The 15549-nt window shown below is 37.9% G+C and overlaps 1 protein-coding gene across 1 annotated transcript in view; it reads right to left on the reverse strand.

The window, feature by feature from the left end:
• Window positions 1-15549, reverse strand: part of LOC146453822 (structural maintenance of chromosomes protein 6-like) — a 31913-nt gene that overhangs the window by 12605 nt on the left and 3759 nt on the right. The window contains exons 4-15 of the mRNA XM_085096152.1: window positions 15216-15352; window positions 14679-14740; window positions 13492-13572; window positions 11503-11604; window positions 10891-11028; window positions 10144-10224; window positions 9399-9545; window positions 8503-8591; window positions 6970-7134; window positions 5767-5945; window positions 4769-4944; window positions 3361-3387 (exon numbers count right to left, since the gene is read on the reverse strand). Coding sequence (XP_084952278.1) covers window positions 3361-3387; window positions 4769-4944; window positions 5767-5945; window positions 6970-7134; window positions 8503-8591; window positions 9399-9545; window positions 10144-10224; window positions 10891-11028; window positions 11503-11604; window positions 13492-13572; window positions 14679-14740; window positions 15216-15352 — 1384 coding nt within the window. The remainder of the gene's footprint in view (window positions 1-3360; window positions 3388-4768; window positions 4945-5766; window positions 5946-6969; window positions 7135-8502; window positions 8592-9398; window positions 9546-10143; window positions 10225-10890; window positions 11029-11502; window positions 11605-13491; window positions 13573-14678; window positions 14741-15215; window positions 15353-15549) is intronic.

Consider the following 15549-nt stretch of genomic DNA (forward strand, 5'->3'; position numbering starts at 1 on the left):
AATGCATGTAGAACAAAGTTGCTACACGTACATGAAGAGATATCATTTAAAAAATGCAAGTTTATAATGACTAGTGTATACGAGTATCCAAGGAAAAAGAACTTCTAAGTGTATATTGAAGACAGCAAGTCTTGTTTCAGGAAGCACTATAAAGGGTTTTTCAACTCTTGCTTTGCGGACACCTCACTATTACAGACATCCCAATAATATGGACAGCAGCTAAATCCCATGCAAAAATAAATTACAGACGTTTGACTGAAATAAATTCCTGCTATTAAGGACTGTTGCTGTTAAGGACACAACTCACGGTCCTGAGGGTGTCTACAATAAAGAGAGTTGACTGTATACTGTATTTACAATAATCTGTTCATGTTGTCCTTCAGCAGCATGGTTAAAAATATATAAAAACTGTTCAATTGAGGCCTTACACTGCTGTTTAAAAACTAAAAACTGAAATCCAAGCTTTCGCCGATCAACGGCATCATCAGGGATAAGAAAATATTCTGCGCACGCTATATATATATATATATATATATATATATATATATATATATATATCTTACAAAGAGAGTGTAGGGTGAAGGGTGAAATGTGTAAAAAATGTGACGTATGTGTGAAAGCTATAGAAATAAACTGCGAGCGTTATACAAGGTTCTAATGATGGATTGTAGTGTCTAAAATTAAATATTAAAATAGCAGTTCCACAAATTCAGTACATTCTTCTCGGGAATTGAGTGTCGGCTTGTATTTTCTGATATAAAATGCTTCGTAGAGGCGTAGATTAGCGGGATCGTTTTCGCTCATAATAATTTTGATGTTAATGCCTTTATGGTCGTTGTTCTGGCAGGAAGAGATGTGTTTTTTGACGGAAGAGCTATCGTTATAGATGTGTTCTCTTACGCGGTCATGGATGAAGCGTGTTGTGCTACCAATGTAATGTTGATCACAGCTGTTGCACATGAGCTGGTACACTGCATTTCTTCGTAAACACAATCCGGTGTTAGCGATGGGGCATTTGTCTCTGGTACATTTGCACTCCGTGGAGGTGTGGGATAGGGCTTGTCTGAGCGTGTAGGACTTGTGGGCAACGCGTACTGGGATGTTTTCCTTTCTAAAAATCACACAATCACGAGCATCAATATCGCATTCTACAGACTAGCAAACCAAATAAGATGGAAACGCCATCGCGAGTCAAACCCTCAAAGGTCAGATTTTCTCACCTATCCACAAACCAGACACATCTACAGACCCCAGTCTGAAGACAAACTTGAGAACAAGTTGCAGAGGATACATCATAAACTCCAAGTCACTCTCAAAGCACTACAGCCCCAACGGAAATGGTCAAATATTGACAAAACAGACAAGAAAACTATAAAAGAACTTAAAGAGAAGAACTACATATGCCTTCCAAGCGATAAAGGTACTGAATTCTGTGTCATACAACAGGACACATACACACGGGTCGCCCTTGACCATCTTAATGACGCCAACACCTACCAAAAAGTGTCCCGCATGTCAGCCAAGACAGTCGAAAATAAAGTAAACACAGCCTGGAAGAAGATCTGCAGACAAAATGAATTCCCTCCCTTTGTCCAAAAGAGCTTCCTTGCGTCAAACACAGACCTGCCCAAATTCTACCATCTCATCAAGACCCACAAAGCAGGTCCCGATATCAAAATACGACCTATTGTATCCAATGTCAACGGACCCACCCAACGGATTTCATGGCTTCTTGCCAACGCCCTCAAACCTACGCTAAAAAATGTCCCAGCCCATTTAGAAAACAGTCTCGAACTTATTAGATGCATCCAAGCTGGCGATCTCACCACAAACAAAGCGCTACCTTATCCATGTAGCCTCGATGTGGTGTCCTTATACACCACAATACCTATACAAGAAGCCATCACCAACGCTACAAACAGAATCCAAAACCCAGTACTCCACCTCTCCAAACAAGACGTCTCAGACCTCCTCCAAGTCACGCTAAACAACATGTACTTCTCCTTCAGAGATCAAGTTTTTCGCCAAAGTGAAGGCCTACCTATGGGTTCTAGCATTTCAAGCATATTGGCCATCCTATTTATGGATAAACTTGAATCCATCGCCCTCTCCTCGCACCTAATGATAAACCCTTACAAGAGATATGTAGACGACATCTATCTCCAAACGACTAATGAAGAAACAGCTGACCACTTCCACAAGATAATAAACAATGTGCACCCTAACTTGAAATTTGAAATCGAAAAACCACAAGCAACACCGAATGGCCTGTCGCTGTCGTTGCTGGACTCCAAAGTCACCATATCACAGGATGGCAACAGCTCTTTTGAATTCTACAAAAAGCCAGCCAAGAAACCACTATTTGTCCACTATCAGTCAGCCATGCCAACCAAATCCAAACTCAACTTCATTCGCAACGAGAGAAAACGCATTGAAGACAGATGCTCCTCAAACACATCCACAAAACAACACCTGGGAGCATTCGATGACATCCTTCGCCTTAACGGTTACCCAGAAAATAGTATAGAGCAAACTAAATGCCCACAAAATCTTCAACGCAACTCTCAGCCTACCGGCATGGAGTGGTCGTACCTTAAGATCCCTTACATTTCTGAGCGACCCAATCACAAGATCACTAACATTTTTAGAAAGGAAAACATCCCAGTACGCGTTGCTCACAAGTCCTACATGCTCAGACAAGCCCTATCCCACACCTCCACGGAGTGCAAATGCACCCGAGACAAATGCCCCATCGCTAACACCGGATTGTGTTTACGAAGAAATGCAGTGTACCAGCTCATGTGCAACAGCTGTGATCAACATTACATTGGTAGCACAACACGCTTCATCCATGACCGCGTAAGAGAACACATCCATAACGATAGCTCCTCCGTCAAAAAAACACATCTCTTCCTGCCAGAACAACGACCATAAAGGCATTAACATCAAAATTATTATGAGCGAAAACGATCCCGCTAATCTACGCCTCTACGAAGCATTTTATATCAGAAAATACAAGCCGACACTCAATTCCCGAGAACAATGTAATTTGTGGAACTGCTATTTTAATATTTAATTTTAGACACTACAATCCATCATTAGAACCTTGTATAACGCTCGCAGTTTATTTCTATAGCTTTCACACATATGTCACATTTTTTACACATTTCACCCTTCACCCTACACTCTCTTTGTATATATATATATATAGCGCGCGCGGAATATTTTCTCATCCCTGATGATGCCGTTGATCGGCGAAAGCTTGGATTTCAGTTTTTAGTTTTTAAACAGCAGTGTAAGGCCTCAATTGAACAGTTTTTATATACTGTATTTACAATTAACAAAAAGGCTATCACTTACATTAGCTGATACATCATGGACTTCATTCTGTAGGAGAAAAAGATGACTTACTATGTTTCACAGCACATTTATAGATAATGGTTAACAAATGAAACTGAAACCTTCTGCTCAAAGCTTGCACTTTTAAGTGAAACATGATTTCTCTAGCTGGGTGTCATTTTCTTTAACAAGTTTATGCATCTGGTAACTTGCTTGTTTATTAAAAATACAGTACTCAGTCAGAATAGCATTACTCAGCAGGCATGAAGAATAATTTTCAAGCCACTACTTGCAGGTATATTGTTCACACAGGACAAATTTATGTTTTGAGTGAAATTTGACAAAACAATGCATTGCTAAATGGTGGTTGGGAGCATTTTGTACTGTAATAAAGGCAAAGGTAAATACTGTATGATCATTACAGAAATTACTTTGATTCACAGAATTCTTATGACTGCCAAGTTTTTCACATCCAATTAATTCTGAGAAGGTATGAACACTGTACAACCATAACATAATTTGCAAAGTCCTCTGTTTTGGCCATCCTCCCATTAAAACAGCCATCTCGTTATAATACAATAATGTGTTATTTTGGGCAAAAAAAAAAAAACTTCATGCAGTCATTGTCTCATTTGAAAATACCATTAATGTGACCACACTGTCATTACATTACAAACAAACTTTTGTGGTCTATATATAAGTGGTTCAACTGATGTTAAAAGTAACATTACATCAACATCAGTTCTACAAGTATACATTTGGGTTTTCTTAAGTTTTTTAATCAGTAGGGCAAATAATTTGTTTTCCTTAGCTGACAATAATTTTTTAACTAACCTTGTGCTATGTCAAGTACTTTTGATGCACATAAAAGATCAAGAGTATAGTTGGTCAATTTGCCAGGAGCAGTGCAGCCCCTGTACTAACTGTGAAAATCAAAGGCTCCTGTGAGCCAACTTGTGACTGTAGAAGTAAATACTGGTAATCAGACTAAGAGGTAATATTTTACTGCATTAACCATATTGAAAACAACATTTTCTGTAATGTAGCATTTTCCATTCCAGAGTCCACACTTTGGTCAGTAATAGTTCAAGAACTTGTGTAGTTCATCAAATTGAGATTCTCAAAATCCCTAATATCCTCATTTTCAGCGGTCGAGTGTTCTAATTTAGGCTATTTCTTTTAATTTGGAACTTCAAAAACGTGTATTTTAAGTTGAAGGAAGAGAGAACTTAAGCAAGCCGTGACAGTATGCCATAATTATTTCCTTAAAGTTTACAGCCAAATGAGTGACTAATGGAATGACTAAGCAAGTGATATTTCCCATACACTATGATAACTCATTCATTGCGCATGCATGCATTCACTAGTTAAAAATCACTGTTAAGCCTGTCATTATTGTTTCTGTTGCTGTAATGTTAAAAACACAAACCAGAAATCTGCTGACAATGATTGGTGGTACATTGTCACTAGGGCACACTTGCAAGAGAAGCTGCTTTAGAACTTGTTGGTCATGGTTATCATGGCAACAGAATGCCCATCCAAGCCTTTTAATACACGACTCCACAGCTAAACCAAATCTTTGGTCCTTCAAAGCTAAATGGGCTCCTTAAACAAGAACAACAAGAACATATCACAAAAAGGTAAACTACTACATTAATAGAGACAGTGACTTCCTTGAAACAAACAAGGATGTTCTAGATAAAGTTTAGATTAAGACATTTGTAACTCAGTATCTTTTTCCTCCTTTAAATCTAGCCTTAAACAATATATCTACAGCAACTACTAAATCTGTATCTTTTTTTTTTACCTTGCATGCTATTTTTTTCTCAAACGTTTAATAATCGTTTCCAGCTACTCGTTTCAACTGTAATTGTATCAACCGTCCCAAAGTCTTCAAACATTATATGTAACAACTCTGTAATGATCGAGGAAGCCTTATTCTGTAAGCCCTAATGTTTCTCCTAAGGCTTCCTCACCACTTTCCCTGTAATATTTATTTTTCTACTCTTATTTTGCTTTTTTTGTAATGTGTGGTGAAATAAACAAACAATCTTCAAACAATCTGTTCTACAACGTAACACTTTATTTTTTGTATGTCATACATGTATGTCGAGTTGAAAACATGCGAGGTAAAGTTTGAAATCTCAGGCGGTGAGTGGCAAAATACTGGACAAGTAATGCAAGTCACTTGCCATTCAACCAAAACTTCTGGAAATTTTAATACTAAATTGAAAGGATCAGTTTGGTCGGCAGACGTACATCTATACTGCTATGGAAACTTCTTGCAAAGATTCTTGAAAAAAGCTCCTGATTTCAAACTGTGAGGTTTTTTGAAAATTTTAGTTTGAAGTTTTATCAACTCAACACTACATAAACTGTACCCATGCCCCCTTTGACATAAAGTAGAACAATAAAGTATTTCTCTACCAATGGGACCAACAGGCGCATGATGAAACTTTCCTCGTCTTGCTGCCTGCTCCACCCTTTGGCGAAGCTCAGGCACCCAAGAGCCAAACAGTTTAAGTTTGTTCTGACGGCTTCCTTGCAGATCTCTTAACTGCCGCTCAACAGCACTGACTCTTTGATTAGCATCATTCAAATCTGTTCTGGAGGTACAAAATAAGAATAAAAAAATCAACAACATCTCAACACAAAGTAAAAAGTAAAGTAGAGTAAAGTAAACTTATTTACGCACGATAAGATTTAAAGCTAGAGGCTTGTGGGGCTGTGTAATCAAACAAATATTTTAAACAGAAGAGAAACTCTCTAAAAATCCCAACTGGCAGGGAGGATTACCAGTGGCTATTTGGTACCGTCGTTCATTGAATAATGAAGCATAACACAGACAACTAGCTTTCTTTGAAATACACATTTAGCAAGAGTTAGTCATATTTCAAATTAATTTTTACTTGCAGATTGCGTGGACTAGACTACAAAGGAAAAATTTCACGCATTATGTCGGGCATGAAATGTAATGTGATACTTTTTTCAAAGGATTTCCTTTTCTGAGATCAGCTTGTAAAACAGCTTTTGATTCACAGTAATTTTGTAATTTTAATTCCCCAAAAAAACTTTACTTGCCCGGATGGGCTAGTGATGGTCAGAATCCACCAGCCCAATCGCACAACCCACAAGTCCCAGGCTACCGGACACAACTTTCTTTGTACGTTGTCCCTGTCAAGTTAAATTTGGTCCCAACCCCAATCAAATATTTAACAAAAACCATGTTTGACTGGGAAAATTTTACTGGGTTGCTTGAGAGAGGTGGTCAGACTCGCAGGTTTAACTGAATTTAGTTGAGAACACATGTGACTGATTGCGTTGCGTCTTGCGATGCAAGAGTCATGTCTGGATTCGCATCTCACAAGAGGGTGGTAACTTGAGGCCCATTTAAACAGTTTCAACATTTGCTTCAACATGTGTTCAACACAGTTGTTGAACAGGTGGTTCAACATTGTTGAAAGCATAAAAAAATGTTGTTCTTGAAAGTGTTGAATGGCATTGAAACTGTTTCAACACTTCATTCATCCAACATCCGCTCAACTTTTGTTGAACGAATGTTGGGCAAATGTTGAAACCGTTTAAACGGACCTTTACTTTTACTTTTGAGCAGTACTGTAACTACAATACCTTAGCTGGTAGGTCCTTTCCTTTGCCCTGGAAATAGCTTGTTCAAGCTGCCCATGATGGTGGTTAGTGGTTGAAAGCTGACTCTCCCTTGCTTTCAGCTCATCCCTTTTCTGCTGAAGGGCTTCCTGTCTTTGCCGCCTTTCAGATTCAAGGTCGCGAATAGCTCTACAAATAAAGAAGATCTAATGTTCCAACTGACTGCCCTTAAATTACATGTAATTGGTGACACGGACAATCACTTCACATCAGGTTTGCAGATACTAATGTATCAGTCAATTCCAAGCGCGATCATTCCCCCCCCCCCCCCCCGGGCAACCCCCCGGCATTTGACCCCTGTTTGGCTCCGCATAGTGGGGCATTTGACGCGAATAGAAACCCGACCCATCAGGCATTTGACCCGTCGAAAAAATGCTGTCACGTTTAAAAATGATTTGTACTCCATGTAACATGTCACAAATCCTCGTGGTTTACGACAAAATTTATGTTGATATATGCAAGCTCCAGCGTATTAAAATATTCGGAAATATGCCTTTTAAATTTATAGGTAAACGTAAACGCCCATTGTATTGCAACAAGAGATGGTTATCATCCAGTTTATTTAATCAATGCGTAAACTATTTAACAAATCATGCAGTCAAATATTCTGCGAAAAATGGACACGTCTTTGCAAACTTCATGTACATTTAATATAAAAGAAAAGCGAGTATCGGTACATATATCGTTAAACTCTCTGTTAGTTGACTTTCACATGTGATGTTATGCATTATCTTTAATAATAAATTGTTTTAAATTTATGAATGTATCAATTTCGTTGATTTTTATATAAATAGAGCTAGCGAATACAAAAAAAACCAACACAATGACTTTTCAGCCCCAAACAGTGGGGCATTGGACCTAGAAATCGGCCCATATAGCGGGGAATTTGATCAGGCATTTTTAAAAAAATCAAATGCCGGAGGGGAGGAATGATCGCTTTTGGAATTGACCCAGACATAAGTATGGTATACTGAAGCTTAAATGAGTATCAATATCTTTGTCATCTTTGTGTGATGCATTGTACTCACGGTGAAAACTGAAGATTAATGGTAAGAGCACACTACATCAAACAAAGCAACTCTGCCATAAGATTTTACGTTCCTCAGGCCATCCAAGACTGCCCACAAACTAATCTGCCTAACACTTCTGAACATACATGGGGTGACCCTGGGAGAAACACATTCTTGCATCATGGCTTCAACAGTTGTCATCCTTATTAACTTTTTGAGCATTAGATATTCCACAATTTCCACAAACTTTCCCAAGACCTCACACGCTTTAGAATTTCCATGACCAAATAGTTGGCCAGTTGTTTTCAAAAACTACTACCAAGATTTGTTTCCTAATTTGCTGAATCAATAAAATTGTTTACTTGTTTATTCCCCCTACATATACTGTCAGTATATTTTGTGTACTGAACATCACAGTTTATTTTTATTAGTGACCCACACACTTTACAGGACTACAAATTCCACAACTGTCCAGATCAACACTTACGTTTGTTTGATCTCCTGAATTCTATCCGTTAACTGCTTTTGGTCATTCTCTGCTGTTTTCTTTTCCTGCATTAATTTTCTATACCTAGACTGAAATTAAACAGGAAGTTCTGGTATAAAAGGGGCCTGGCCAGGCCATTCCCACCTTCAGTTGTCAATCAACCATCAGAGCATACACAACTGACAAACAACACGTGCCTTCTTCTTCGGCTTTTACCAATAAAATTGGCTTCGTTTTCATAACTCTTGTTAAACAAATTAGAACTTGACATCTTATATTGCTGTGGTGATGTTAAAATTTGAGGAATATTTTTTAGAGGACGCTTGAGTCAACAACTTGTCACAACTGAGCAGCATCTAAATTTGCATCTCATGCCCGCAAAGGTGTGAAATGAAGGAGGGGCTTGCCCTTTTATAGCGGAGCTTTTGTTTTTAAGGGGTACAAATGAGTACATTGGTTAATATGCTCCTTGAGGAAGAATTTTAGGTTTAGACCAGCGGAGGGGATCTGCTTGTGAATTGCAGAAATAATTGTTATGGCAGGTACATTTACACCATTCCAAATGGCAACATGCTGAAGCAAACTCACTTTTTAAGGGGTTGGTTAAGTGCTGACTGTAGGTTTTCTATTGGCCAGCAGTAAAATAAATGACTTTATTTAATTGCCAAAGTATTTACCACTGCAGCACTAATTGGGGACACTATAAACCAGTGTAATAAATATGCAAAGTGAAAATAACATTGTTAAAAATCCCAACTGGTGGGAGGCAAATCAGTTGGCTATTTACGAAGCATGGCCTTGAACCTGGGGCCTCCAGATTACATGTCCGCAGCCCCTAACCACTGGGCCACGCCGCCTCCCAGCAATACCATTATTTGGTACTAGCTCAAACCTACCTGTTTTTCTCTGTAGGTGTTTTTCATTTTCCTAAGGTCACCACATATATCTTGCTGTTCTTTGTTGAGTACTTTGCCCTCCTCGGTGATGGCATGCAGCTGCTCACTGACTGATGTCCAATCTTGTTCCAACTTTTTCACCTCTTCCTACATTCAAGTTGAACAAACAGTGCAAGTTTGTTGGCAGCTGTGTTTCTATCCAAATATGCTTTCAGCACAACTTTCAGAAGTTTAACACGGCTTTGACAGGAATTGAGGTCATAAACATTTGTCCTTTGCCCAGATGACTTTCAGAGCCAGTAGAAATTACATAATTTTTAACAACTTCTGATAAAGTCCCTTCCCTAAATTGGGTGCTTTCTCAAAATGTTTCTTCCCTTACTTCGTATTGTGTGATGCTGAATTGAACAAACTGTCACACCAAGGTTTCAGCCAGGATAGCGTGATGGGTTTAAAAAAACAGTAAAAATGACAGTTTTACACTGTATCCTGCCGTGCAGTTCCCTCAGCCCACCAAACCAACACTGCAGTTCAGTGGGTCCCTTAGCTGTCGGCACACTAACAATGTAATACAGTGTCAGTACTGTGTGCGCAAGGATGATATCATCATTGGGAACACAAAAGAAATAATCGGCATGAACTAGTTCACAATAATATGGGCTATTTTATTAACAGTCTGCAACCAAAACAGCTGATGTCAGAGAACAAGAAGAGAAATACAATTGTCAGAAGTGAACCACTGTACCTCACAACCTTTCACTCTTTCATCATATCTGGGTAGCTTTTCCTTCTGTGCTTCCTCCTCACTTGCCAGCGGACCCAGTTTCTAAAGTAAGGTAAGAAAAGTAGGCCACACAATAATTAAAGAAGATAAGGCCCTTGTATCTACTACCACAAATGATGCTTTTTCATCTAATTAAATTGAATTTTGGAATATTCCACGTACTGTGAAGACCTGAGTGTTCCCTCAGCCCACCAGACTAATACTGCAGTTCAGTGGGTCCCTTAGCTGTCGGCACACTAACAATGTAATACAGTGTCAGTACTGTGTGCGCAAGGATGATCTCATCATTGGGAACATATAATTAATGACAAAAAGGCAAGTTATGGGTAAAAGAGTTGCATTTCAAGCTCAAGTGGTCGATACAGTCAGAGCTTAAACCTGGTTTCTGTAGCACGAAGCAACTAAGGTCGGAGTACTGCTACTCCCCCAGGATGGGATGCTAACCTTGTTTACAAATAGAAAACCAACTGTAATCAAGTGAAAATTATACACATGTGTCAATGATGTGAAAATACAGTATGCCTAGTCCCTGCAAGTTTATGCAGTGGGGTGCCAGGGGGAATCCCAAGTTTTGGGGAATTTCTTTTTACACTACCCTTTTGTGAAAAATATGTATAGACACCAGAAACACCTCCCTTGGATTCCCAATTTTCAAAACACGTGAAACCCTGCCCTGACGCCTCTTCATCACTACCACAATGTGTATACCTTTTCAGCATCTATAACCTCTGCCCAAACTCTCTCCTTCTTTAGTTCTTCAACCCGTTCCTTCATGGTTTTCAACTGTGCAATGTCTTTGTACTTCTCCTCAAGTACCTGCACTTGACGCTGCATAGCAGGAAGGGTCTGTGAAACACAACAGACATGGGACAGTCTCATGGAACTATTCTAGTATTACAGTTAGCCAGGGGTTTAAGTACACGCAAGTTTAGTTGTACTGGCTGCCAGTGGTACTGTAGGCAGCCGTGGATTCCCTTTCAGGGGGATGCTCCCCTAGAGGCTCGGAAATGCAATTTCCAGCATTCTGGGCATACAATTGAGTGATACTATAAATGCTCATTTGTATAAGCACAGTTCACAGGCTTTGTTGTTTAATATTGCCATTTTTCTGCTTCTATATATTTAACATATTTTTTTAAAATCATATATCTAGTAAGTATCGATGAAAAGCATTGTAGGCGGCAGTACACCGTCGGTAGCTGGCTTCAAATGAAAACCCTGGTTAGCTGCTTGAACAACAGGGTAAATGGAAGATAAATTCACAAAAGAATGGCAGAGATTTTTTTCCTCATTTGTACCAGTACGTGCATGAATACATACCTCTTGTTTTCTGTCCAAAGTATTTTTGATAATATCTTGTTGTTCAATAATTAGCTGGTAATCTGAACTCATTTGCTCTAGCTGGGTAGCTTTGAGAAAAAACTGAAAAAAAAAGGAAGAATACAATGAAGTACCAAAATGGACTCAGCAAAGTAACATGTATGCTATAGCTAAATGAATGACTATAATTAATAGCAAACTACATATACGTTAAAGTAAATGGGTCTGTCGTTAAAAGACAGTTTAGATGGTGTTTAACAGAACCATGTTCTAAGCCATTTTTAACTCGTGAATGCGCGCATGCGCAATGAACGAGTTATAGCGATAGCTGACTCTCGACTTGGTCGGTCGATCAGTCGATCAGTCGGTTTTGTCGTTAACTTTCGGGCGTGCGCAGTGAATGAGTTTTAAATTCAATTAGTGGAAAAAAACACGCGAACATTTGTTGTTCATGGCGCATCAGGAAATTCTTATTCAATATGTAGAGAATAATTTGACGATCATTTAGTGCAAGAATGGAGATTTTTCGTTCAATCTGAGCAAAGTTTCAAGTTTTTTCAGTTTTTCAGAAAGTCCGGTGTCGTAAACTCAATTAGTGAAAAAAAAAAAAACGTGAAAATTTGTTTCACGACGCGTCAGAATTCTCTCATTCATTCTGTAGAGAATAATTTGACAATCATTTTAGTGTAAGAATGGAGATTTTTCGTTGAATCTGAGCAAAGTTATAGGATTTTTTCGTTTTTTTCTACGGAGTGCGGTTTCTTTGAAGAATTAAAAATAATTTAATTTAGAAATAATTTAATTAAAAAATAATTTAATTTGTCAGTTTTCACGCGAAAGTGGAACGTGCCATGTCACGCATCATTGACGTCGTAAACAAAATTATGCAAATGAACACTTTAAGATCTTGTCAGCTTTCATAGAGGTTTCAAAGGGAAAAAATGTTTCATTTTCGAAATTTACAACTGGTAATTTATGGGAAAGCAAAAGGACGCGGTCGATAAATAATTCTTATTTAGCAAGAGCTTGTCATACTTCATTATTTTTACTTGACGATTGCGTGGACTGAACTCCAAAGGAAAAATTTCACGCATTTATGTCGGGCATGAAATGTAATGCGATACTTTGTTGAACATATTTCCCTTTGTGAGATCGGCTTGCCCTACAGTGATTTTGTAATTTTAATTCCCAAAAAAACTTCACTTGCCGGGCAAGTGATGGTCAGAATCCACTAGCCCGATCGCAAAATCCAGTAGCCCCGGACTATCGGGGACACGAATTTGCATGACGTAGCCGCACATGGCGTGCTTCTATGAACTTTGAAAAAAAAAAAGAGACGTGATTTTTTTTTTTAATCGGCGCATCAAAATAATCTTATTAAATCTGTAGAGAACAGTTTGACAATCATTTTTATAGTACAAGAATGGTTATTTTTCGTTACATAATCGGGCAAAGATATAATTTCTTTTAGCTTTCAAGGAAGTTTCCGTAGCCGTCTAAATTTCAATTACTATGTGTCATCTGCATTCACGAGTTGGCTCACAGGAGCCTTTGATCAATTTTGCCAACAGTCTTATCTAAACATCGTATGCTGCTGATGGTAACAAGAAAACTCGCATCCCAGACTAGAAAAGTATTTATCTACTTAAAATCAACCACTTAATTATATGAACAGATTTCAAGACCCACTGCTTGTCTTAAGCCATGGCCTAAGTTAGACTCTGTTTAAATAACTGGCCCAATGAGTTCTGAAAAATAAAATCTTCCTTTAAAATCACATTTCATTGCACTTATCACTATCTACTCCATAACTTCCAAAGTCTGATTAAAACTAAGTTTAGGGAGTCAAAACTGGGAGAAAAATGAAGTGGTAAAAAGAAGAACTGACTGGCCAATCTTTTCTTGCTTTTGACAATCTGTAGCTTGCTAGCCTCCAAGCCAGTGTACGTAATTATGTTTTGCTATGGACTAAAATCAATAGACATTTACCTTATATTTATCCTTAGGATCTGAGGAGTTTAAAAAATTCCGGCTGGTGTCTTGAGTTAACACAGATACTGGATTATCCACCTAATAAACAAACAACAACAAAAAAACTGACCATAAGATTTCCAACAGGACGAAACAAGCAGGATTTTGCTACTAAAATAATGTAACTGACCAAGTACTAACTACAGCAATGCCCCAACTAGCACAGAGCACAACCTTGGACAATTTGAAACTATTTTCATCTATCACAAATTACTCCAAATTAAGCACAAGAACATGTTGTTTTGATGTATGGTGAACCCACTCAAGGTCACTGTCCACTAACACCTTCCAGTGCGCTGCTGATGTGATCATGAAGTACTTAAGAACAGTGCCTCCTCCTAATAAAGTATTTTACGCTGCTTATGAACATACGTGAAATGCAGATCTTAGCAAGGGCTATTGAAATCCAAAGAGAAAATTGGGGTAACCATGCATTTTTCCAAAAAAATACACCCAAACCCTGCTTCATAAAAAAAAAAAAAATTAGAGACCATGAGTGGAAAGAAAAATAGTGTATCGATCCACGTACCTTCCGCAGTCAGCATTCCACTCGCTTAACCGAGTGTAATGGTAATGGTAATGGTAATGCATTTATATATCGAGTGTGCCACGGTGGCATATCCTAGTTGGTTCTGTTGCAATAACGGTTTATAATACCATTGTTATTCATATCGAACTTCAAATTTCTTGGTTGATTTTACGAAACAAAGAACTTATATTAATCGGTTTCTTTTGTTTCAAAGAGCGCTGACGCGTTTTTTGCTAAAGGTTTTTCTTCAAAATGAAGCAGAAATTTGCAAAAAAAAAATAAATAAAATACAGGGCAATGTTTTTCTTTTAAATCAAAGACCACATGCAAAAATTCAGCTCATTTGGATGACATTTAAAAAACGGCCAAAATCGTCACTTATGATAGTTTTACATAAAACCCTTCAATTAAGCAACAACAATTTTAGAAAGCTAAAATACTTAACAACATATGACATTTTTTTGGCTACCACAAAATATTAATTTTCTTGTTGGATTTCAATAGCCCTTGCTTTGAATTAGTAGGCACCATCCAAAGGAATTCAGAGTTTCCTGAAAATTCCTGAATGCCCAGTAGCAAAAGGGAACCATCCAAGGGTAACAAATGGTCAACTTACCTGAATATTAAATTGGTCCAGAATGTGATTAAGCTCATCCTTCTTTTGAGAGACTACTTTTCCTGCAAAAGCATATCAACATTCACAAAGGGCCAATCTCGATCAAGAAAGATTTCCAAAAGGCACCGACAGGAGAAACTTGGATTTTTTTTCACATAGTTACGTAATTTCTCAAAAACAAAGTAGAAACCAGCGAAAAAAATACAGAGCAATGTTTCTTAACTGAAATGAAGTCCACATGTCAAATTTCAGTTACTTTTGACCAAACCAAAAAAAACAACCAAAAATGCTGGTGGACATTCTTGCCCAGAGCCCTTCAATTAATCAAACAACAAACTCCAGCATAATGTTTAACACACATTTAAATAGTTTAATTTGCCATCAATCAATAATTTTTAATTTTTTCACAGCAATCAACGATCAGTTGTCAAAAATTTCCAATAAATTGAGTCACAATAATTACGGTCTACATATACACGACAAGTGATTTCTTTCAACATTGTCAACTCTGAAGTAGAGCTTGTTATGTCTGCATACCATCTTTAGCCTTAAGCTTGTAAGACCCACTGCCATCACTGCTGATCCTTCGTTCCACAATAATACAATCTCCATACTCTTTTGGTCTGTATGCATCTTGGCCTCTGTTTCGTAACTTGATTGACACCTGGGCATAACTTCAAGGAACAAAGAAAAAATAATGATAACTCAAATTATTATCTCAGTGAAATTACATGTATTCATGAAAGATTAGATCACTTTCATTCTTACCCGTACCACTTATTTTACTTCTTACCTCTCAATTTCCATTTCTTATTGGTACAAAAATCAGACTAAAAAAACAAACACAGTTGTGCACCGTCTGTTTAGTTTA

The sequence above is a fragment of the Pavona decussata genome, unplaced genomic scaffold (genome assembly GCF_977016875.1).
Source record: "Pavona decussata unplaced genomic scaffold, jaPavDecu1.1 SCAFFOLD_322, whole genome shotgun sequence".
Taxonomy (NCBI): Eukaryota; Metazoa; Cnidaria; class Anthozoa; order Scleractinia; family Agariciidae; genus Pavona; species Pavona decussata.